The 26,774-nt window shown below is 39.2% G+C and overlaps 1 protein-coding gene across 1 annotated transcript in view; it reads left to right on the forward strand.

Annotated features, from left to right (window-relative positions):
• The first annotated feature begins 20,917 nt into the window (after positions 1–20,917).
• Positions 20,918–26,774, forward strand: part of SLC39A3 (solute carrier family 39 member 3) — a 33,223-nt gene continuing 27,366 nt past the window's right edge. The window contains exon 1 of the mRNA XM_044053989.1: positions 20,918–21,579. Coding sequence (XP_043909924.1) covers positions 21,373–21,579 — 207 coding nt within the window. The 5' untranslated portion in view covers positions 20,918–21,372. The remainder of the gene's footprint in view (positions 21,580–26,774) is intronic.

A 26,774-nucleotide genomic window follows, 5' to 3' on the forward strand; every position in this document is an offset into this window, starting at 1 on the left:
TTTAGAAAAAAGCAAAGCAACCTCTAAACATGACTTCCAGTAACCTACAGGAAGATATTAGGCAACTGCACACAGACCTGGTTAAAATGAATGAAACACTGATGGAGTATATCAATAAAAGCAGCAAAACGGAAAAATGGTATAAGCTTTAACTGGATGCTCAGATGAGGTGATAAAGCTGCAAAAATCAGGTTGAAATGAAGAAAGGACTGGCTGAATATGAGACTGCTCAGAAAGATGTTTCAAAAAACAGAATTAGAGGATGGAGCATGTAGGGAAAACCTGAGATTTCCAGAGAAACTGGAAGAACAGACTGCATTCATTTTATAAAAAATAAGCACAAATGAGCAACTGGACTGGTATTCCACAGCAGGAGTGGTAAGCTGCAATGGCACATCATGTGTATGTTCCAAACCTGCCTATGAGAAAGCAACCTAGACCTTTAATAGTAAAGATGCAATCCTGCCAGCAGTTGTTGTTCATTCTGACAAAACTGTGGCAGAAGGACAAAATACTAAAAGTGGAAGACAGCAGAGTGTGGAGAATGATTACTCATACACCAGGCAGAAGAGGAGTAAATTCATTCCACTTTTCAGAGAATGTCAGGATGCAGCTGTGAGATTCAAACTGCTGTACCCAACTGCCTTCAAGATATTCTTCCCTGGAGGGACAAAATCATTTTTTGATGAAATACGTGCCAAGGAGGAAATACAAATGTTTGTTCAACAAAAAGTGAGTTGTGCAACAAAAGGAGATTCTGCTTCTTGTTCTTCTGGACAAGACTGCACATGTGAAACCTTTTCCACTGTTTCAACAGAAAATGGGGAGAAGGAAAGGAGCATGAGGGTTGACTAGAAGAATCGAGAGTACACTGGAAATGAAGCAGAGACAGGATGTGGGAGATGGAGATGAACAGTAATAAAACCAGTACCTTAATATGGGATTACAATGCAGTAATTATATTTGTGAAATACAACAGAACAAGAAAATCTGGAAATATTGGATTTTTCAGAATTTGTTGGACTTGGGGGGGGGGGGACTCTAAAGTATATGCCCTACTTAATGTCATTAATGTTCAAAAATGCTTTGGGGAGGGGAAGAGGGGGAGAAGGTTAATTGTAAAGAAAACATTTTTTTCTTTATACTCAGTACTATTTTGTGGCATATGGCTTTCTTTGCATGCTATAAAGGAAAGTTTTATTGGATATTTTTTAATTGTAATGGGGATTGTGAATAGGTGCTGCTGCTCTTTTTTTCCCTTTCTTTCTCATTCAGTTTTAAGAAATGTGGGTAATGCAATGTAAAAAAATGACTGGTTTAAAGAGCATGACAAAAGAAAAAAATAATCTATTTTCTCTCTTGCATGGGGGAATGCCTGGATTAAGGATCTTAGATTGATTTAACAAGTTTTAAGAGAAAGAAAGTAAATTAAAAAGAATATTGATTATTATGAGGCTTTTTCTAGCAAATGAATGTATGCTTCATAGCAATTCTGTATCTGGCCCTCATGTCTCCATGGAAATATATGATAAAGAGAAATTGACTGTCTGGTTCTCTTGTCTCCATGGAGGCAATCAAGTGATTGGCTAGAGAAAAAAAAAGAAGAGGAACTGGCTAGATCATGTTCCCTGAAAGCATTCAGGGGTTTTCCCAGCTGGAAGAGCTATAAAGATGGGACAAATACAGTTAGCACTTTGTAGATGCATACATTGCATCATGCATCTTAACATGGATAACCTTTCTTTTAGGTTAATGCAAGTCTGACTGTCAGTTTGGGGTGTTCGCTCCTGTTAGGAGGGTAAAAACTTCAATATCTGAAGATGTACATAGTTATGTGTTAGCATTAAATTAATGGGCTTTGGGGGTTTGTTTTTGTGTTTGAGGGCTTTCGATAAAATAACAGGTTTTGTAAGATGTGCCGTAGGCTCAAATGGATATGACAAGAAACAACTATATAAAAGTTCAATCTGCCAAACAGTGTATGCATGTAACACAAAAGCTAGAACTAGACATTTAACAAAAAGGTGGGAATAATAACTTTAATACGATAATTTCTTTCTGCAATGTCTTTAAATGTCAGTAGTTTCACAGATTAATACAAAAAATGTGAATTCAGTAAAAGAAGGTTGGAATTAATTCATATTATTCCACAAGATATAAAAACTGTGCTAGGCAGAATTTACATTTCACAGGAACAAGTGCATTTAATCAAAGGCCTTGATATGTACCTAATAAGAATTTCAGATCATTCACCAATAATAACTAAAATGAAAACACAAGGTAATGAAATAAAAATGAGACACAGTTGCTTTGCCACCTATCTGTTGAAAGAGAAGAATTTAAGGTATGGGTAGCGGAGATTATTCAGGAGCTGTTCAAGAGGATGGAAATTATAATTAGAATTGCCTAGCCATAGATGGTCTTGCAGAGTCTTAAGTATGGTGACTGCCAAAAAAGGAATTACTAGAAAATGTAAATCAGTCTAAACCACCTGTACTAGAAGTAGTGAATATAGTAACAGAGATAAAAATGACTGGAAATGTGATCCTAAAAACGGTAGGAGCAAATTGCAAAGAAAAACTTGGAAACTACTTGCTCTAGGGACCTAAACCTTGTCACCACAATAAACAAGACATGCTGGAGGGATAGATTCATGTCCCAGAGACTTCCCATACTCTGGAACAAGCTACCCATCTATGTCAATCAAAGTTCATTAGCACTCTTAAAGAAAAATCTTGATAAGTGGATGGGAAATAGGAAATGCACCCTGTGGATCACTTTTGTGGCTCTGCTCAACAGGGGCACAGGAAAATAACTTTCTTGGGTGGCATAAGCCAGGGAACCTTGTTGGCTAGGCTTACTTAGGCTGATAGCCTAGTACCTACCTATGAACCAGTGGGAACTCAGATAAATAGGTTCATACTAGGCTATCTGCCCTAGGGCATTTATAAGCCTAGCCAGAATGCGTTTGGCTTTGGCCACCCATTTTAAATTAATTTTGCTATGCCCTTTTTCAAGGTTAGTATACTGTGCCTCTGTCTAACAGTGACACAGAAGTGATACCCGGGTTAAACCTACGATCTCCCATCCACTCATCAAGATTCCTCTTGAAGAGAGTCAATGAGGGACTCTGCCTAACCTGGACTGGGATTTTATTCCAGAGTGAAGGGAGCCTCTGGGTTATGAATCTGTCCCTCCAGCATGTCCTATTTATTTCAGTGCTGAGGTTCAAGTCTCTCGAGCGCGTAGCTCGATGGGATTTGGATTTTCTGAGGTGCAGCATGTCCATTAATTCCGGGTTGGACATGGCTTTATACGTCAGGCACAGATCGCCCCTGAACAGGCGGTATGCCACTGAGTAGAGCTGGAGTTTCTTTAACCGGGCAGCATATGGCATCTGTTTGAGCCCTTTGATCCTCTTGGTGAGGTACTTTTGGGGTCTTTCCAGTTGCTGCAGGTGTCTGGTAAGGTACATCCCAAAAGGGGCATTGTACTCAATTATGGGCCTGATGAGGGATGAGTAAAGAGGCACGATGACCTCTCCTATCTAGATGTGAATCCCTTCATGATTAGGTGGGCTATATAAAATGTTTTTCTAACCACTTTGGCCACGTGGTTGTCAAATGAGAGACTGCTATCAACATGGGTCCCCAGGTCCCTAATTACTTCTGTACTTAATGGATTACCACCTGTGTGGTAATTTGTGGGCACTTTGTTTTTGCCAAAGGGGATGACTATACACTTTTTGGTGTTTAGCTTGAGGCCATGGCTCTGGCACCAGTTGTCTGTTTCTATGAGGACCTTTTGGAGGATGCTTGTGTCGGCTGGAGAGTCGATTATGGCGCCCAGTTTGCAGCCATCTGTGAACTTGGTCAGCCACAGTCCTTCCGTGTTGGCCTGTACCTCTGAGAAATATATAATGAACAAGAGAGGTCCCAGGACCGAGCCTTGTGGGATGCCACTTGTAACTGGTTTGGAGTTTGACATGGCTCCAGCAATTCTAACCATGTGGGTTCTGTCCTTGTGCCAGTTTGCAACCCATCTAGTAACATAGGGGTTTATATTAAAGCTGGTGAGCTTATCTGTAATGCCCGAGTGGGGTATTGTATCGAAGGCTTTTGCGAGGTCCAGGTAGGCTGTGTGGACCAAAAGGTGCTTTACCACCTATCTGTTGAGAGGAATTGGTTGTGTAGATTATTCAGAAGCTATTCAAGAGGATAGAAATTACTTCTGAAAATATAACCTGGAAGTGGGATAAAATTAAGGTGGAGTTTAAAAATAGGTTGGAAAAATAGAAGGGGAGCTGTGGTTAAGAATTAACCATAACTATTTAGAGGGACTAACAAATGTTAAAGTATTTCAGAATAGGGTGAAATCTCACATAAGAGGAGGATCAACTGCAGAAGGCTAACCAGAAGCTAAGGAATTGCCTCGATAATATACACAAATTTAGAAAGATTGCTGTTAAGCAAATGTTTATGATACTAGAGTACAAAAACTTTTAACACAACTCTGGCAACAGAAAGTAGAAGGGGCTGTCACCAGTCTTGGGGAACCTATAACAAAGAAGGTAACTAGAGATTCTATAGAGGTATTAGAAATATTATGGAAATTCTATGAAAGTCTGTATAAAGCATAGAAATATGGAAATCAAGAAAAGATACAAATGGAAATATTTATGGAAGAATTACATATGCCAAGGTGTAGATGAGGCTCAATTACTAACAGGATAGGAGGAGATGAGAGAAAAATTGTGATGTATAACCAATCTACAGGAAAGTCCCTAGGAACAGATGGTATTCCTGTGGATGTCTGGAATCTAGGAGGGAAAAACTGATAGATCTGGAAGGGTTTAACAGTATTTTAAGATGAGAAGTACCAACATCCTGGAAGAAAGCAGCTTCACACAGGCCCATTTCAATACTAAACCATGATTATAAAGTGTTCAAGAGCTAAAAGATTGTCAAAAGTAATGCCATAATTGAAAAATACATCAATGTGGTTTTGTGGAGGGGAGGCAAACATTTGACAACATTAACAGAGCACTGATCCAGAGGGAAGCAGAATGTAAGAAAATACCATTGTTGTTGGTGGGTCTTGATGCACAGAAAGCATTTGACAGAGTAAACTGGGACTTTAGGCACAGGGCTATGGAAGCATTTGCATTTCCTGAAAAAAATATAAAGTTGATCAGAAAGATATATGCGGGATTGGAAGTGAAAATTTAAAGTGGGTGGGGTCCTCCCTGATAATTTCTGCTTGAGCAGTGGAACCAGGCAGGGGTGTCCTCTTTCCCCTTTATTATTTGCATTATATCTAGAACCATTGGCAAAGAAAATAATGGACTCTGAAATTCATGGATATAGTTGGTTATGGGTAGTCCAAAAAAGCTGGCTATATTTGCAGATGATATTATTTTATACCTGACAAAAACAGGAAGAGATATTGCAGTGTCGTGGAACATTTTGGGACTAATCTTTTCAGGATACGAAATTAATGAAGCTAAAACAAAGGCAATAGTGGTAAATTATGTACCCACACACAAATTGGTTCAGCAATATCCTTATTTATGGGGACATGATAAAATGAAGTATTTAGGAGTATGGATTCAAAATGATACTGGTGTGGCAGCTAAGGATATGTGGGAAGAGACTAAACAAAAGATAATATAAAAACTGAGAAAATTGAAGCTTTGCTATATAGATATGGATAGTAAGATACAAGCTGTTAAAATAGTTTTAGTCCCATTAGCTTATATACAAGGACAGACATATTTTTAACAACCAGAGGAGAAATTGTGGTTAACAAGTAATAAAAATCTGAAGGACTTTATCTGGGAGGGGAAGACAACCAGAGTCAACGGGATAAGGTAATTCTTCCAGTTAAACAGGGTGGATTGGGATTACCCGATTTGAGGTATTTCAGAGCTATACAGCTAAGGCTCCTATACATGGCACAAGCAAAAAACTATAATTCAAAGTGGAAAGGGATAATAATGAAACGGGGGAAGCTCAAGAAACAAGAATAGATTGGGTTTTGGATGCAGGCCTTTAAGGAAAATAACAGTAATCATACAGAATATTGTATCTATAAAGTAGCAGAAAGTATTCTAAGAACTAAGCCAACATGGGAATGGAGAAAGGAGATTCTGCTGACGGGGGTGACTGCAATTAGGGATATAGACAATAGGTAAGAGGGGGCTGGAGTTAATTGGAGAAAACTGGCAAAGGAACCAATGTACTGGAGCAAATAACTAGAGAATGAAAGTCAATAGAATGAGAAGACATCAAGAATGTATTTGGATTGCAGGTTAGAGATTGCTTTGCCTATAAAGGAATGATATCACAGTATATGCAAAGAGAAAGAAATGGAATCCTAAGTGAAAGGTCAGCACTGGTAGAGTTTAGTAGAATCTAGAACAGAAGCTGCTGTTAAAGGAATAATTAGTAGAGCATATAAAATATTGCATAACTATAAGAATCAGTCAGAGGAGGTAAGGAAGTATTGAGAAGAGAGACTGGATAAGCAATTCACAACGAAACAATAGAGGGATATATTTATGTCTCCCAAATATGCAACAAAGTCTAGAAAATTTAGGATCTTTGCTTGAAAGTGTTTAAATAGGTATTTTTATACCTCAAGTAGACTCTAAAGAATTTTTCCTGAGGTAGATAGCAAATGTTGGAGGTGTGATGGGGAGGAAAGAGGTAATTGGAAACATGTTTTCTGGGAGTGTAATGAGTTGGCAGTCCTTAAAAATTCCCTGCAGACTACTCTTATCAAAAATACTGAGTGAGCAAATTGATATGGCTAAGAAAATGATTTTTTTGAACTATGATAGAGAATCAGAATTGCCTAGTCATAGTAAGGCCTTGCCGAGTCTAATTATGGTGGCTGCCAAAAAAAGGAATGACTAGAAAATGGAAATCAAACCAACTGTACTAGAAGTAGTGAATATAGTAACCGAGAGAAAACAACTGGAAATGTAATCCTAAAAAAAGGGTAGGAGCAAATTGCATAGAAAAAAAATGGAAACTGGGAACAATACATAAGAACAAAGAATGCTGTTTATAAGAAGGCAGGATTTGAATGAGCTATGTAATGTCTGACAGTGACTGGATAGATTATAAGAGATGTATAATGTTTGCAACTAAAATTATGTCCATGTGGTTTGTTTTCATTTATATAAATGTATGATTGCTTATGTCATAAGTGGTAATTAAAGAGGTTTCTTGTTTAATATAAAAAATACCATTTTAAATGGCATAATTGAGTGATATTGAGTTCTACTGGGAATACCTTGGGGGAGTAGGACTGTCCCCTAATTAGGGTCATAGGTGTATACTAGGATAATAACCACTAGGGCCTTTATAAGCCTAACCACACAGTCCAACCCAAATGCATCTTAATTGGTGGGGTATGTTTGTAGGAGGTTGCTAAAACGTTATGTGGGGCTGTGTTAGTTAGGGAAGGTTTACTGATGGCCTCAGTCTATAAGAGATATGAGGGCCAGCCTGGGGATGAATTTATGATTACCCATCTGATGTTAGGGAATGCTTTCTGTCAGCCTCTGTTTATAACAGACATGGGGCCAGCCCAGGGATGAATTTGCAATTTCCCATCCAATGGTCAAGGTTACATTTGAATAGGATTAAAGATGGGCTCTGCTTCACATGGATGGGGAGCATATTCCAGAGCATGAGGATCTTTTGAGATCCTGCGAGTCACATATCTGTCTTGCCAGCTTGTTCTAGTTATGTCACAAGTGAAGTTCAAATCCCTGGGTCTAGTGTTTCTGGTGCTGCTCATTTTGTGGCTGTGCAAAAGCTCTATCATGGTTGAATTCAAGGATGCTTTATATAACAAAACAATCTTTTATCCAAAACCCAACATGGCTTCCAACCTAGCCTAGCCACAGCCCTATTATCTTTTACAGACACTGTAAAGAAGGCCAGAGATGCAGGATACTATACAGCCTCAGTATTCCTTGATCTCTCCAAGGCCTTCGACACAGTCTCTCTCCCCTTACTTTTGAACACACAGTCTAACTAAGGCTTCTCACATAACACAGTAAAATGGTTTCAGAGCTACCTTAAGGATCATAAACAAGCAGTGAAATGGTCCAATGAACTCTCACCCTTTCTCCACAACTGTATTGGAGTCCCTCTAGGACCCCTACTCTACAACATTTTCACTAACAACCTCCACACTGCCTCTCACACTGGGACTCTCATTCAGTATGCTGATGATTCCACCATAATCTGTACTGCTCAATCACTACCGGAACTACTTTCAAAAACTCAGTAGTCCTTTACTGCAGTCGAATCCTGGGTAAGAAATGCCCAACTCTTTCTTAATCCAAAGAAGACAAAACTAGTACTCTTTCATCTCAAGAACACCTCTCCTGTCATTGATCATTTTAACATCCTTTCATCTGACAACACTGTCATAGAAATAATGCAGGAAACTAAGCTTCTAGGAGTTATCATTGACAATAAACTTTCATTTGACCCCCATATACAGCAAAATATAAAGAAAACTCATCAAAAACTGGGACTCGTATAAAAACAAACATTTCTTTACTGTAGCAACCAAAACTACCCTTGCAAAAACATTTTTAATTCCCTCCCTTCTTCATGGTGCCCCTGTCCTAACTAACTTACAAACCTCTACCATAAACAAGATGCAGCAGTGCTACTACAAAGTTTGCCATAAATTCTACATATTACACGCACCACAGTAAACCACTCCTAGACTTAAATTGGCTTGAACTCCCCAACCAACTTGCCTTTATTCAGCTATCCACCTTGTACAACCTTAATTTCCAGCCTACTGCATGCCCTGCACTAACCAGTCTAGTCACAGGTTACACACCAAATTGATCTCTACAATCGGAAGACAAAAATCTCTTAGCGATCTCAAAACCCACAAGAAAACCAAGTTACTCACTGTATTCATATCCTGTCTCAATACTTTGGAATTTGCTACCTGTAGCTATCCGGTCTATGCCTGGCTTAACCCATTTCAAAGCCTCTTTAAAAAAATCATCTGAAAAAGACATGGCTGTGCTCCTGCATGAAGCCTGCCTGATGCTCAGCACTTCTTCTTCCACACTAGCCTCATCCTCCTCTTCTCTCACATTTCAATCCTTTACAATCTGCAAGCTCCTAAGGCTCTTCTAACTCCTTCTCTGTTTCTATACTATATCCTTAAGGTACTGCTCAGTCTGTATTGCTTCTATTCTTCTTAACTCTCTCACTATCTGTCTGCATCACTAAATTTCTGGCTATTATTTTCCTAACGGAAACTAACATTATATTTATTTATTCATTCATTCATGTACTATAGCAGTCAATGTCACACACTGCTCTACCTACGTACTATTTTTTTGGGCACTACATCCTGTATAGTGAGAGTGACTATTATTGTCTATAATGTTTTTAACTCTATAGAATCATCTAGATGTGTAGTATATAGTGTAACATCTTGTAACATAGCTTGTTCTTTCAACTTATGTGTATAGTATTTCTAATGTGAGTTGTACTGTACTGGATTATACTGTATTTTTATTGTACTGTATGTGGAGCTTTTGTCCCTGGGCCTCTGCTGAAAATGGGTTCTGTAGACCCAGTCAGACCACCCAGGTAAACAAATATCAAATCAATAAAATAATAAATAAATATAAATGTATGAACGCATATGTCATAAATGATAATTTAATAAAGATGCTTCTTGTTAAAAAAATATCCACTGGATAGGAGCAGGTAGTACCATTATGAATGAACTATAAGCAATGTTGATTATTACTCCTTATTTTTCTGACGTAACTAAAGAAGGATTTGTATTTTTCCTTGGCTTCTATAACTAGTCCGAGTTCATGGGATGCTTTCATTTTTTCACTTTCTTAACTAGCTGTATAACTTGTGAACCTGTAATGCTATACAAGGTAGAGTTTTTATCTTTTATTATATAGTTAACTAATACTTGAGGACCGCAACACTGGTTTGTGGTTAAATTTCCCCATTTGTTTGGATCTAGTTGGAACTGCCAGATTAATATATTTGTCAACATGGGAGTACAGCTTGTCAGCATAACTGTGCAGTACTAACGTTTTGGGTGATACCGTTTGGAGACTTCATCATATAATTATTGTAGGAGATTTGTACGCTTTGTCTTTGAATTCTGTGATACTTTCTTTTGGAGATTCTAATGGAGTACGCAGTTTCTTTGTGATATGACTTGACTAGTGATGAGGATACCTTTGGGGATGGTACATACAGATGCCAAGTTTTTTAGGACTAGCTGAAGTAAACTGTGTACACTTGTACGTTCCTTAACAGTCTGGTCCAGGCAATTCTCGTTTAATATAATCTAAGAATTTTATGCTTATCCTAAATTGGTGGAATAGGTCCCCCAGTTTATCACTGGGCAGTTAGTCACAGGATAATAGTATTCCTACTAATGGTGAGTTTATCAATAATAATTAGGAATGTTGCACAATTTTTGGGACATACAGGTAGTCCTGTAGCAGGTTATGATCTGATAGCTACTCCTATTGAGTATGATTTGAATCTCTTTAAGTCCCTTGTATGGGCCTTTAAGTGTCTGTCTCAAGATAATGTAGTCTTTAACAAATAAAGATACATCACTACAGTTTTCATCTTGTCTAAATGAGTGGTAAGCACAAAACCCAGATACTGAGGGAGTGCTCTCTGGGGTCTCATATCAGGTTTCTGTAACACATGCATGGATGTGCTCGAAATGTAGGAGAGTCTCAACATCTGGCAGTTTTTTGTTTAGAATTCTAGCATTACATAGAGGCACCTTGATGTGGTCCCATGGTTGGTTTGCTTTTAAAGTTAAGTTGGGTAGTCTATTAGCTGGATTCTGCCTAAAATGGCACAATGAATGCAGAAAAAAAAACTTTCAACAGTAGAAGCCTTTGAATGAGAGGTGCTGGCCATCCTTTGCAAGCACATACAGTTGTCAAGCATCTCATCCCATGCTGACACCTGCTGAATCCCTCTAGAGTGGCAACATATTCATAGGTAGGTAATAGGCTATCGGCCCGAGGGCCTACGTAAGCCCTAACCAACAAGGTTCTCTGGCTTACACCACCCAAGAAAGTTATTTTCCTGTGCCACTGTCGAGCAGAGACACAGAAGTGATCCCCGGGGTGTATTTTCTATTTTCCATCCACTCATCAAGATTTTTCTTGAAGAGTGCTAATGAAGAACTTTGCTTGACATAGATAGGTAGCCTGTTCCAGAGTATGGGAAGTCTCTGGGACAGGAATCTAGACCTCCAGCATGTCCTGTTTATTGTGGTGACAAGGTTTAGGTCCCTAGACTGTGTAGCTCGGAGGGATTGGGATTTCTTTAGGTGTAGCATGTCCAACAGCTCTGGGTTTGACATAGCTTTATATGTTAGGCAGAGTTCACCTCGGAGTAGGCGATATGCTACGGAGTAAAGCTGGAGTTTTTTGCGACAGTCAGTGTAGGGCATCTGTTTGAGGCCAGTAATCCTCTTTGTGAGGTACTTCTGTGGCCTTTCCAGCTGCTGCAGATGTCTTGTGAGGTACATTCCAAAAGGGGCATTGTACTCTATAATGGGTCTAATGAGTGTCAAGTAGAGGGGAACAATGACCTCTTTTTTTCCTGGATGAGAACCCTTTTATGATGAGGTGTGCCACGTAGAAGGACTTCCTGACTACTGTGGTGATGTGACTATCAAAGGACAGACTACTGTCCACCTGGGTCCCAAGGTGTCTTATCACACATTCGGTGTTAAGTAGACTGCTGTTTATGTAGTAGTTCATGGGTACAGAGTTTTTACCAAAGGGGATGACAATGCACTTTTTGGCATTGAGCTTGAGGCCATGGCTCTGACACCAGGCATCTGTCTCAGCAAGGCCCTTCTGTAGGATTTCCACTTCATTTGGGGACTCTACTATGGTTCCTAGTTTGCAGTCATCTGCGAACTTCATTAGCCAGAGGCCTTCTGTGTTAGCCTGTACTTCAGAGAAGTAGATACCAAACAGGAGAGGTCCCAGGAGTGAACCCTGTGGTACTCCACTTGTCACTGGTTTGAGGTCAGATTTGGAGTGTGCAACTTTTACAGTGTGGGTTCTGTCAGTGAGCCAGTTGGCAACCCATCTTGTGATGTAGGGATTTATACCTAGTTTAGTGAGTTGAGCTATAATTCCAGAATGGGGGGATTGTGTCGAAAGCCTTGGCGAGGTCAAGATAGGCTGTGTGAACTACCTTACCCTCACCTACGGCTTTACTGACTGTCTCAAAGACGTCGATCAGGTTCAGGAGGCATGATATGCCTTCAACAAACCCGAACTGGGTGGGATCCAGAGTTTGGAAGTTACCAATGTCTTTATGAGTTCCAGGATGATAGGTTCCATGGTCTTGCAGACTAAGCTCATCAGGCTAATAGGGCAATAGTTCCCGGGATCAGTGGTGCTCCCCCTTTGTGGAGTGGGATAACTGTTGCTGTACACCATTCAGTGGGCACAAAGCCTGATGTGAGGCTATGATTGAACAGGGTGCTTAAGTGGGGAGCCAGTTCGTGTAAAATGCAGCCTGGGATGTTGTCCAATCCCATGGATGCTGTGCTTTTGGCTTTAGAGAGTGCAGCTTTTACCTGCGTAGTTGTGATTACAGGGACTCTGCATTCTTCCTGTATAGATATGGGCCCTTTAGGGGGTGGTGGTGGGGGGTAAAGTTAGCACTGAACCTATCTGCCAGGATGTTGGCAATATCAGTTGGTTCTGTAATTTTCGTGCCGTTGTGCTGTAACTCAGAGCAGATCTGGGTGTTGCCATTGAGATTCTTGACATAGATATAGAATGCTTTGTGGTTGTCCTTAGAATCAGTGGTGATTTTGTTTTCATGGCTAGCTTTGGAGGATCTTATAAGGGATCTCAGCTTTTTACTGAGGCTGACCATGGAGCTCCTCCACTCATGGGATTTTACTGTCTTTTGCAACAATTTCTTCCTTCTGTTGTACAGTTTGTTTATGGCAGGGGACCACCAGATTGGTTTCCTTTTTTGGAGGATAGTGTCTTGGTTCTGTTTGGAAGAGCACGATCCATGCACTCGTGTAAGTGCTTATAGAATGCATTTGTGTATGATTCAGCAGTTGTAATTGTATTGTCCATCTGCATGGGTGTCATGAAGTTCACCACTTCTGTCTTAAGAAGCATGAAGTTGGCTTTGGAGAAATTTTTTACCATGGTTTCCTTAATGGTGGTGGGGGTGGGATGTGGATATCAAGGGTGTTTAGCTTATGGTCAGATCAGACCAACGAGGAGTTGACTTCAGGTGTGGAACACTGGCCAATCATGTTGGTAATGACTAGGTCTAGGATATTGCTGCCCCTGGTGGGGGTGTGGATAAGTTGATCCAGGGCATCGGAGTTTATGAATTCCAGAAAGCATTGTGTGAAGGAGTTGGTATACAAGTAGTTTTCCCAGTTAATGGTAGGCTAGTTGAAATCACCCATTATTAGGGTGTTTGGTTGAACCCTGATATTTTCCAGTACATCAAGAAAAGAGGAGTGGGAATCTTGGGGCATGGTGGGGGATCTGTAGCAAGCTACAGTTTGGATTGCAGTTTTGCCTAGAGTTAGTTGCACTTGGACAACCTCGGATGCATTATGCTGAGCAACTAGCCTGGAGGTGTGGATATCCTTAATGAATATAGACAGACCTCCACCTTTGCTGTTCTGGTCCAGGTTACATGGCCGAAAAGTGTGGTATGAGTTGTAGCCTGGTAGTGCAGGGGTGCTCCCTGGAGCCTTCAACCAGGTCTCAATCACTGCACAGATATCAATGTTTTCCATTTTAAGGAGTGCCTCGAGTGAGTGCATTTTGAGATTTAGACTTCTAGCATTGAGTAGCATTACCCTCAGTTTTTGCTTGCCTTTTCCTTTTACAGTGGTGAATTTGTCATTTGATCCTTGCCTAATAGGGGCGGCAAGAGCCTTAGCCAGTATCCAGAATCCCAGGGGTGACAGGTACAGGCCATCTCTGGCAAAGCATCATGGCCTGTCGACTGTCATCCCAAGCAGACAGATACTGGATCCCCCTAGAATGACACCAGAAGCTCAGCCAATTGTTGAAGCCAATCATTTTGTCCTTGTACTTGCAGTATCATTCTGGGTGATAGCAGAATGCTACTCAGGGCTAGGGGTCATACCTGCCTGGGCTACACAATGAAAGACCTCTTCCATGTCTCTCTTCATGTAGTCCAGGGAAGTACGTCTCAGGTCGTTCACACCAACATGGACAATGACAGAGTCATATTTGTACTTCTTGTGGAGTGACCTGAGTGCATTGGTTATGTGGCGGATCCTGGCACCCGACAGGCAGCTGTGACAGTAACCTTCTCCTTGTTTAGCCTGGTGAGTGGGACATCAGTGTGCCTGACTATAGAGTCACCTATGACTAGTGTGTTGGATACGTTGTTTTGCCTTATTGGCTGTGGTTGAGTGGCACACTGAGTCTGTGGGCTGTGTGTCATTTGGGTTGTGTTGGGGGTGGAAGTTGCTTGCATTTCTGCTTTCGAGGTCTGTTGATTGGGCAGATTATTATTGAGAGCCTCTGCAAATGTTTTTGTGTTTGTGTGTGGATTTTGCTGGTGTAGATTTAGTGAGACTGATAAGTGTGGCGTGGTGCAAGTGTTTACCTTCTCTTCAATGTCAAGTTCGGTCTTGGTTGGAGAGAGCTTTACCTCCAATTCTGCTGGATAAGTGCATCTCTCACAGTGTAGTGTTGGGTGGTAGGAGGAGAGGGTTGACTGTGTACATGAGGCAATTTCTACACTGCCCCAAGATGCCCAGATTCATCATATAGACAGGAGAGAACACTGGGAGCTGACCCTTGGACATGCCTGAATAAAAAACTATTTTTCTCTAGTTGAAGAAAGTGAGTACAAGAGCTGTTTTTCTCTAATTAAGTGAGAAAAGTAAGTGCAAAAACTGTTATTCTCTAGGTAATGAGGAAGGTTTAGTGCTGTAGTAATTAGTAGCTTATTTAGTGCTTACAACAAGTTCTGAACAAGTGCTGAGCACGAATAAGCAAATTCAAGTGCTAAAACTAAAAATCTATATCTGCACTAGATTAGTTACAGGAAAGAAACAAGTGCAAATGCAGGCTTTCAAATCAGAAAGTTGAGAGAGATGGAAAAGATTGCCCAGACTGCTAATAACTACAATTTCTGGGCCAGAACCACTCCTTATGTGGTAGAAAGGTTACCCTAGTGCTTACCACTCCCACTGACAAGCTAGAAGGCTTCCCAACAGCACTGAAAGGCTTGGGGGGGGGGGGGGGCTCAGAAGTTTACATACAGTCCTGGATACAGCAAATCTGTAACTGGACTACACTAGTTACAGGAAGGGTAGGAAACAGAGTTACAGTTTTTTTTTTTTTAACAGGCAATTTAGCATGTAATGAATCAATAAAGCCAGTCATGTTTTCTTTATATTCCAACATCATCCCTTATGATAGATTCTATTCAACACTAGGGTCTTTCCTAAATTTGTGACATGCATGGAGAGCTGTGTCATGTGTCTCTGCATATTCCTCAGGGTTTTGCATGCCAGATCAGTTACCTCAACCCCTCCTACCACCATGCTTTAATGATAGTTGTCTGGTTTAAGAGTCCTCGGAGCCCTTGAAATGTAAGCAATCTTTGCTTCTGAAAGACAACTCACCATTATCCTGCCTTTGTCCAGTGTTGAGTGTGGAATCAGCGTGCCTAACCCATCACAAATTCATTCCCTATTTGTGTTTGTAAAGTGCTTTGGTGTAATGTGCTTAAGATATGCTGTTTTCTGCTGATTTCCAGCTGTGATTTCACTATTTGGTGCTGCACTGCTTGGTTTACACAGGGCTTTGCTCCTACTTGACCACTGAGGTTTGGGCAAGGATTTTTTTAACTGCCTCATTATATGATAATTTAGTAGATAATGTCTATGCGTGGAGTAGGTGAGTAATGCTCACAGGACTTTGATTGTGAGAGTGAGGCCTTGAATTTAGCTAGGTATTTGCATATCTCACAAACAGACGGTGACAAATTAAGTAAAAGTTCATTATATGTAAGCATCAGGCACTTTTTACATTGTCCGAGTGCTATGTGGCTAACAAAAGAGAGAAAACTAGCTGGCTGATCTTCCATTGTGGACCAAGGGTGCACGAAATAGTAAGAAAAGAAGTGTTCCTGCTACTGATCTGAAGTATTAGTTCAAAGAAAAATAATAAATGTAGATTGAATTAAGTTTGAGAACTAAAATAACAGTATGCAGTAAATATTCTAGTCTAGTTTGGCAATGTTAGATGAGAATAACCAAAGATAATGGCATTTTGGCACCAGGGTTTTAAGTATCGATTTAAGGTGAAATAAGGGTAGATAATTGGTTCAAGCACTGAAAAAAAATTAGTATGCAGTAAATAGTTTAGATTGGCTATAATGTCAGCTTAGAATTGCAATGATTTGTTGTTGTTTATTCTGCAGTTTTTGCAGTTCTTAATATAATGTGGGATTACATAAGGTTCTTAAGAGAGAATTTGAAACCGAAAGTGACTTTATAATACAGCACTACGTGTACTGTTGCTAAGTACAGTTAAACTGAAGAGATAAAGTGAAAGAACCAATAAAAAAGCAGCTAGAACTCCATACAGTAATGTTTATCCCTCAGAAACAGCAGCAAATTATCCTCTGCTACAGAATAACTACTACTGCCCTCAGCAAGCTAACACCCTGACCAGAAAACCAAGTGAAACTGAAATTTAATGTAAAAGTGGAGAAAAAAGTGGAAAAGCACAGGGAGAACACTTAGGGCCAGATTCAATAAAGTCTACTCTGTGTACACAATATGTTTTCAATAAAATTCTTAGCACATTTTTTCTGCTTTCTAGTCCCTCAGAATAATTACACTAAGTGTATATGTAGTCTACACTTTGTGGTAACCTTTATCAATCCCTGTCAGTATTTAAAGCTGCAAGAATATCAGTAGGAAAACTAAAATTAGGAGGAAGAAGGTATGAGTTATTTCTGTGTTGTCTGTTCACTCAGAACACTAAGTGTAGGCTTTATTGAATCTGTCCCTTAGTTTAACAAAATAGAAATATTGCCTAACATAGTAACATCCAGACAACTGTTGTAAAATACAATATAAGCAACTTTGGAGAAACTGAAAAAGTGGTGCATGGGGAAGGGACAAAGGCCCAACATCAGGGACATGTGTGTGTATACACACACATGAAACTGTTAAAATTCAGGAAAAAAAAAACAAACCAAAATCATTGATCTCAAAACACTGAAAGTAAAGAAATGGAATAAATGTTGATATTCATGGGGGCTAGTCCCTCTGCAACTTACATATACCAACTCTGAGATCACACAATAGTGGGGGAAGGCAAATTCCTACTCCCTTTTACACAGTGATCTTGCTCATAGACACACACACAGGAAAGAAAAACTGAAACCAAAATCATTATCTCAAAACACTGAAAGTAAAGAAATGGAATAAATGTTGATATTCATGGGGGCTAGTCCCTCTGCAACTTACATATACCAACTCTGAGATCACACAATAGTGGGGGAAGGCAAATTTCTACTCCCTTTTACACAGTGATCTTGCTCATAGACACACACACACACACACACACACATACATCAGCAAAGCCAACTACACTAATATTCTACATTAGTGACTGCAGCCATGTATATCTTACTCTAATTCTCTTAAAAAGTTAGGACAACTGGTTTTCATCAGTATGCCTTTTCAGAACAGTAAAAAGTATGCAGTTCTAACCTTTGGCATTATTGACTGATTGTAGTCTCAGTGCATAGCTCTCAACCTTCCTTCTTGAAAATGTGAAGCACTATGTCTCATAGCAAATGATCAAAATGTGGTTCACTTGCTAACAGCTTACTAACAACTTTGACTAGGAAGCTCACAGTACAATTAAAATGTGTTACCTTATACTTAAATATGATTTAGTGTTATTTAACACAGGAGTTTAAAAACCTTATGCCAGACCCTTTACAATGTGGAGCTGTAAGGAACAAAAACTTTTTAAGACTCAAAATAAGGAGTAAACATAATAAAAAGGTACACTTGAGAGGTATATCAGAAAATTAAACCTTTTATGAGGGACATGGAAAAAATAAGAGACAAAATCAGAAACAGTTGACAGATACACTTCAGATCAGGAAAACACATTCAGTTCCTTCCACTTTTTTTTTTAATTCTTCATTTTGCAAAAGGGTTGTTTGTTCTCAAAACAGTTTCTTCATAGGGAAGGCATACTAATAATCTCAAAAAGCCAATGCAAGTCAGCAGCAAAATATTTACAAGACACAACTATTTTGCATATCTGGGTAATACATAAAACTCCTGAAACATAAAGGCTTAAAATTTGTTACCTTATACTTATCTGGATGTGCAAGATAGTTGCGTGTCTTGTAAGTATTTTATCATACCTCTCAACGGTTCAGATTTTTACCTCATATTTTTGGTCTGTTCTGTATAAAAAAAATTGTGGTTTTCTAGCAAATCAGTGAGGATTGAATTCAATAAATAATGACAAACATTTGAATTTCAGACTTTATATCCTTCAGAAAATGCATGTTAACTTAAAACCTTTTATTCTAGCAACTTTCTAAGTTTATATTTAAACTGTGTTCTATTTTTGGGCCTTTATTCCTTCATCATTTGTGGCTTTGTCCAGATTTCTTGAGCTAAGAGGTTGAGACTATGATTTTAGTGTATGATAATTATATCACGTTTTGGGTGGCCACAGTGGTGCAGCAGCAGTTAGTGTTGTCACCTCACAGCAAGAGGTTCTCTGGTTCGATCCTCGGCTGGGGTGCCTTCTGTGTGCAGCATGTCCTCTTGTGGGTTTCCTCTGGGTGCTCCAGTTTCCTCCCACATCCCAAAGACATTGCTATAGGTGGATTGGGCACTCAAGGTTGGCCCTAGGCGCGAGTGCTCCTTCTGTGGAAGGTTGGGTACCGGGCTGGCAACTCGACACCATAAAGCTCTACTGCCAATCGTGAGTGGACAGGTGATCCGCTGTGGTGACTCCTAACCGGGAAAAGTTGAAAGAAGAAGAAGAAGAAAATTATATCACATGTTTCAACCTCTTAGCACAAGAAATCTGGACAAAGCCAAAAAGAATGGGAGTCAAAGGCTAAAAAAAAAAATGGGGACATATTTTAAATATTAATCTTATAAACTTAGAAAGTTGTTGGGATAAAAGGTTTTGTATTAGTATATATTTTCTAAAAGATAAGTCTGAAGTTCAGATGTCTGTCACCAAGAGTTGTCAATTCTCAATGATTTTCCAGAAAACCTCAAATTTTATGAAGAACAGATAAAAAATATGAGTACAAAATCTGTACATTCTGCAAAAATCTGGACAGTTGAGAGAAGCATGTAACTACAGGTTTGGAAGAACACTACTCCCATGTAATGCTACGTAAAAGTAGCACGTTATCTTCCGGGAACCGTCCACCATGACCGCAGCTCTATAGGTACCACACTCTTGCGCGCACAGAATGGCTCTGTAGGGGATTTATTTTTGAAGCGCACCAAGGTGAAGTCGAAAGACAGCCGGCTTAACAAATCAGAATGTAAGCATTTTCTTTTGACATCAGTGTTAGCCAGTAGCGGTGTAAACAGTAGACAGAAGCTTGAGTTGAGTAATTATGATTTTTCTCTCTTATTTTCGTACGTTTTGCATGTATTCAGAATTAAATGTAGTCGTGGTTACTTTAGTTGTCTGTAGACTTGATCTTAGGCGCAAGATAGACTACTGAAATATTGAATTTGTAAGACCTAGTAGAAAATATACTGGGGTTCCTGACTGAATAAAGAATATTGTTTTGACTTTTTCTAATGGTTGTTTGCACAGCCAAGCTCTACTCATAATGCACTCACACAATATTGATTATATGTTTTTGTTAAAAAGTAAAATATTTTTCCCTGAGTAAGTAGGTTTGTGTCAGGCTGGTTGTCATGTTTGAATGTTGACTGACTGGTAATAGTGCACAATGTTTTTTACCTGTTTTTCAGTGACACGAGGCTTAGTTTTTAAAATACCATATAGGTGCATTCTTCTGGAAAATATTGTGGAGTGCAGCTAGTCTCGTCCGTTTTAAAACATTAAGTGTGAAATAGTTTCTGTTCTTGTCCCTTTTGTGACGTTTTGATGTGTCTAGAAACATCACAGTGCATTAATTAGTATTATATTTCCGCAATGAGCTATTCGTAAAAAGCTCCATAACAGGTGTAGTGGAGTGATGGATGGAATACTGGTAGCAATGCACTGTGACCCTGTGGTTTTAGAGCAGCGAGTTCAAGGCCATTCATTGCATTACATGCGTTATTGGTTTCAGTGAATATTTTTGATGGTCTGATTATTTATTTTGTGTATATCGGCATTGCGTTTCCAGTTGTATGTAATCCGTGTTTCGATAATGTCATCTCAAATTTTTGAGGGCTAAAACCATGGCACATTTGGGAGGAATGATGGCATAAAAGCATGAAATGGCGTTTTTTGGTGGCGGTAGACTTACCCGCAAAGAGTGAGGTCATACGTTACCAGTGGTCGGCGACCGGTAATCGTACTCTTCCACCAGTGCCGTATTTTGGTGGTTGACGGTGATGCTCGCAACTGAGTTTCCAGAATGAAATCCAGGACTACTAATGTTTTTTTTTTAAAGGATAAAAGCAGACGCTCTTTACAACTTTTGAGGCCATTAGTAGCCAGTTGAGTGTGATCAGCTGGTGGTCATGATTATTTGAGTGTGTTGGGGGCATAGTGGAGTTAGACATCCAAGTTGTTGCTCAGTTTACTTGTGTAATGCTTCAGCAACTAAATATCACTTAGGCATTCTTCTGCCTCTGTGATTTGAGCTTCTTTCCATGTATAGTTTCAAGAACTGTCACTTGTATGGTTTTGGAGTGGAGGATAATTGGTGCCTCTTACTGGTGGTGAATAAGCTATGATGGAAAACCTGTGGTCAGGGAGAGCACGCAAAGTCATGGATAATTAAAAAAAACAATGGGTTAAGATGAATCATGTAGGATGGGTATTGATGCATTTCATGTAGATGTTAAGAGTAAATATGTACCTCTCTTAGCTTGATGTTCCATTGGATAAGGATAATGCATTGTAAGAGTACAGAATTTGTGCTGTTGTTAATGTGTGTTTTTAATCAAATCTATTCACAGTACCCAAGGAGCAAAATGTTTTGTCGGAAATTAAAGTCCATTTGTGGAAAATCCATTCCTTACCTTGAATAAGAAACGGTCTTCAAAGTTTTTTTTAGCTGCCTTCTGTGGTGAATAAAAATGAAGATTCTTATAGCTAAAATATTGTGCCTAGTGAGTGTATTTGTTCTGATGATGCTCGGATCCCTCCTGCCTGTACGTCTAATCCATATGGACCATGCGAAAGCGTACCACTCTAAGAAGTACCTTGCCCTTTGTAATATGTTTGGAGGTGGAGTTTTCCTTGCTACCTGCTTCAATGCATTACTTCCTGCCGTACGTACAAAGGTATCTTGTATCAGTTTAATTTGCTATGTTTCTGTTTTAGGATATTATTGTGTTTTAGCCATAAAGTAATGCCCTTAGCTTGGGTATATAAATGTCATTGGCTAAAGAGTGCTCATATGTCTTAACATTTTGTAATATGTTCATTTTTCTGTTTGGACAAAACTGCTGAGTTGGATTTCATGTAGTACAGCAAACTCTCAGTTAACTGGAACTCCAGCAACCAGCAAAAAAATATTGAAGAAATACAGTACAGTTTTCATGTGTTGCACATTGTTTCCCCCCGCAGAAATATACCTCACGTTTTTAGAGTTTTAAAAAGGAAGATAGGAATAAATTCCCTCTCTCCCCATCCTGTTTTTAATAGTAAGTCTCAAGCAACCAGAAACTGCAGTTATCTAGCATCTACCAATCCCCATGGGTGCTGGTTATCTGAGAGTTTACTGTATCCGGATACGCATGTGTACTGAGAACTGTAAATCTTATTCCTGAAATGTAAAAAAAAAATACAGAAATTTATGTCGTAAGGAGTTTCTCAAATGAATGCTATCACATAGGGCTTTGTGGGATGCCACTTATGTGAATTTCCATGCATCATCTGTAAAATGCATGCTGAGCACTAAGCTCAAAATCACAGTAAAATTAACCATACAGTACAGACATTTCAGTGTTATTAGTCTGTGTTCCTTGGTATTTTTGCCAAAAATAGGGCAGTCTTCATTCTTTCTAATCAATGTCATCATTTGGTAGTATACTGCCACAAACATGACAGTGTTCTTGTAAATTCCTAGTCGGAACAGGATAGTTTTCATTTGGTACCTTTATAGTTCAGCCTTGAGCTATTTTGACTGATAAGCTGTAAGTGTCTTAGGTAAGTTGTACATTTTTATTGACGTGAGGTGTAGTGTAGTTAGCTTTTCTGTAGTTTGGACTTGTTCTTTTGGTATTTTAGAATGCTATACTTAAAGGCAATGGAAGTCAACTTGTTGACCTTGTCTTAGTCAATCAGCACCTAGAATACGTAAATATGTTTGCTTGTTTATATTTGCTCTATTGTTAACCCTTATTGTGCACTGGGCACCACAGTAGTTTAGTGTTAAGATTTCTTCCACACTAGTCGAGGGTCTGTGGTTCAGGCCTGACCTCTAGGCACTGTCTGTGTTGAGCTTTTCTATTATGCATGTGTCTCTGTGTTTTCTTCAGTTACTGCAGTTCCCTCTCAATGATGACTGATTGGCTAAGTTAAATTGTTTAGTTGTTTTTCTCTTTCTCTATATTTATACAAATACACACACTTCTGTTTTTCTGCTTTTGTGCGTTTGTCAGAGCACATGCGTGAGTGCACCAGTCCGCCTACATACCTTAACTAAGCTATTGATCCATGTGGATCTTTAGAAGACTAGCCATACTTTCTTATGAAGTTTTAGCCCTTAAAATTTAAATATGGATAATCCAAAGATGAGCAGAACATTTACATGTCATCACTGTTCATGAGGGACAATGGTGATAGATTCCAATGAAGTGATTGGTATTCTTTGTGATGCATATCTATTCCTCCAAAATGTTGTATTTATCTTGCAAAAGAGATTTAGATCTGTTGAGCAAGTGTTTTTGCAGTAGTACGGATAGGACAGAGTCTGTTGAGGCTCTGTAGACAGCTATCCTCAGTATCCTGTATGATGCAGAGAAAGGGTACAAAGTTTTGAGGCAATTTGCATGTTTTTTTTTACGATTTAGGCCCTTGATTTTCTTAGTAAGAAGACATTGTGGACATTGGAGTTGTCATGTGTTTGGAAAGGTACATATCGAAGAAGGCATTATACTCTGATGGGCCTGATGAGTGCAGAATATAGTGGGATGATCACATCCTTGGCCCTGGATACATTACCCTTAGTAGTAAGCTGTGCAACAGAAAATAACTTTCTTTACAATAGTGGATATGTCGTGGTCAAAGAAACATAGTTTCCCAGGTCCCTAATATTTACAGGGGTGTGTTGTTAATGTGATAGTTAGAAGGGACTTCTTGCTTGCTGAAGGATACTTTGTACATTTCTTGTCATTAGGTTTTAGTCCATGGTTTTGACACCAGCTGTTGATTTGGGAAAAATTCTATTGGAGGATCATGGTGTCCTCTGGGGAATTTGTGATGCACCAAGTGTAGTCATTTCTAAATCTGGTCAGCTGTGAGCACTAAATAGTAGTTTTGACCTACAAAAAAATGAATGCCCAAGGACGGAACCTGGCGTACACAGCTAGCGACAGGTCTTTTAAAGGAGATAGATTAGCCTACCCTGATTTCCTGTATTCTGTTTGCGAGCCAGTTTGCTATCCATGTTATATAGGGATTAACATTTAATTGGGATAGTTTATCTGTGACACCCGAGTGTGGGATGGTGTATAATATTTTTACGAGATCTAGCTATGCAGTGTGCACTGATTTGTTCTCATCCATTGCTTTGGTAACCTTCTCAAAGAAGTCAACCAGGTTAAGTAGGCATGATCTGCCCTTAAGAAATCCAAGCTGACTTGGGTGGAGAGTTTTAGGTTCCCTATGTCCTTATTTATTATTTCCAAAATAATCTTTTCCATATCCTTGCAGATGAGGTTGGTCAGACTTATAGGTCTATAATTCTTGTGACTGTTGATGCACCACCTTTGTGGGAGGGGATGATGGTCACTGCCCTCCATTTGTCCAGCAAAATGCTTGCTTGGCAATTGATTTTGAATAGCATTTGTAGGGGATCTGGCAGGTCCTGTTTCAGGCTGGCCAATAAGCATTCCAGTATGTTATCCAGACCCTTAGAAGCAGTGCTCTTAGGATTAGGTAGTGTCTTGAAGATTTGTTCACAGGAGATTTGAGGATATAGGTGCAGATGTAAGATCTGAAAATGTAGAAGACTAGAACTGTGGTGAAGTTAACCAGTTTACTAATTGGTAAATGTATCTCTCTGCTTTCTGGACCCAAGTATGTTATATTATTTACTGTTAGCTTTGTAGAGAGATGGCCATTGTTTCTAACATAGTTAAAGAAGGCTTTGCAGTTGTCCTTTTCCTGTGTAGCAGTTTTTATCTCGTATCTGACTTTGATCAGATTGTGACGTTCCCATGTAAGTTTAGCAAGATTTTTTTTTTTTTTTTGCATTTTGAGAGTTACATTTATGTTTACTTGCAATGGGTTTTTCTTTTATTATAGAGCTTATATATATATATATATATATTTTGATCCCACCACAGGGATTTATGTTTGAATTTGGCATCCTATTCACTTTGGAGGGGGGCAGATGCATCCATGTAGTTATTCACATATGCATAAAATTTGTCAGTAAATGATTCTGTATAAGCATTATTCACATGTACATAAAATTTGTCAGTAAATGAATCCATGTAAGCAGCGGGGTCATCAGGTTTAAAGGAAATGTTGAGTTTAGCTTGGTCATCACTCAGTTTTAGTAGATTAACCTTGAAGTAATCTTTAAATACATTGGTATTGGAAAATGCCTGCGACTTCAGTCTTATTTTTTTTTAACACCTACCTTTATTAAATTATCTCTTAAGACATAGGCAAACCTACATTAATATAAAAGAAAATAAACCATATCAACACGTTTCCAGTAAAAAAAAACAGCAAAACAGGAGGGTGATGCCTGAAGAAAGTAAACCACTGGAGTGTAACAAGTGATAATAAACAAATTCTTCACCAAGCAGTCCACAGCAGATGTAAAACATGAATTTTAATGACAGTATAAAATACAGATGAGCGCTTTTGCAGTAAGCTTCATCAGATCTAATGTTTCCAGTTACCTTTATTCTACATCATTTATTTTCTTCTTTATAACTGTCATCAGTAAAACGGTAAATAAATTGTTCAATTCCAGACTTACCTTAAACCTCACTCCTCCTGCCAAGCATTATTCTGCATGTATTTTTCCAATAACGTAATGCCGCAGTGGTACAGCGGTAGCGTTGTTACCTCACAGCAAGAGGTTCTCCCGTTCTATTCTCGGCATGGTTGGGAGTGCCTTTTGTGTGGAGTCTGGATGTCCTTCCCGCGGTTGGGTAGCGTTCGAAAGACATGCGTGCATAAATGGGCGTACCTTCGTTGAAGGTTGGGCATTGAGCTGGCACTTCAGCGTTTTGTAAAAATCTACTGCCAATCATTAGCGGAACGGAGTTCCACTGTGGCGACCCTTTACCAGGAAAAGACAAACATTGTTCCAATAACGTCCATTTATTTCTACATAATTTTCTCCTTCCCTTTTCTATAGATTCCACTTTATCTCTGCTGTAGTTGGTTTAGACTTTGAATATAGTGTCTGAAGTACTGATTTCCATTTTCTAGTGATTGCTTTTTGGCAACCACCAGAATTAAACTTAAGACCTTATTATGTCTAGGCAGTTCAGATCCAGTGTCCCAGCTTAAAAGAATAATTTCCTTAGTTACTTCTGATTGCTCACCCACTGTTTCTAATAAATTATTCTGTAAGGAATTTTTTAAAATCTGCCAGCACATTACACCCCCAAAGCATATGCTCCCAGTTACCTTTTTGTTTCATTACATGTCCAACATCCGCCACCTACCAAAGGAAAATTCTTTGAATTCTGCTCGGGATATAAAAATGCCTCTACAGAAAGACCAGCACTGGTACAGTTTTTAGTAGAATCCAGAACAGAATGTGCCATTAAGAATGGAATAATTAGTAGAACATATGTAATATTGCATGATAACTATAAAAATCAGTCAGAGGAGGTTAGGAAGGACTGTGAAGAGAGATTAGATAAGCAATTCACAGAAAAACAATTGGGGGGGATATATGTATGCCTGCTAAATATGCAACAAAATCTAGAAGATTTCAGGTCTTTGCCTGGAGGTGCGTACATAGGTATTTTTATACCCCAAGCAGACTTCAAAGAATTTTTCCTCAGGTAGATAGTAAGTGTTGGAGATGTGATGGGGGGCAGAAAGAGGTAATAGGGAATATATTTTCTGGGAGTGTAATGAGTTGGTAGACTTTAAAGATTCCTACAGACTGCTCTGTCGGAGATGCTGGGTGAGCAGGTTGGAGTGACAAGGGAAATGATTTTTTGAGCTATGATACAAACTTGGAATTGCCTAGACATAATAAGGCTTTGCTGAGTCTAATTATGATGGCTGCCAAAAAAAAAACAATTAGAAAATGGAAATCAGTCAAAAACAACTT

This window comes from Protopterus annectens, chromosome 13.part0 (assembly GCF_019279795.1).
Source record: "Protopterus annectens isolate FY-2018-M chromosome 13.part0, PAN1.0, whole genome shotgun sequence".
Lineage (NCBI taxonomy): Eukaryota > Metazoa > Chordata > Ceratodontiformes > Protopteridae > Protopterus > Protopterus annectens.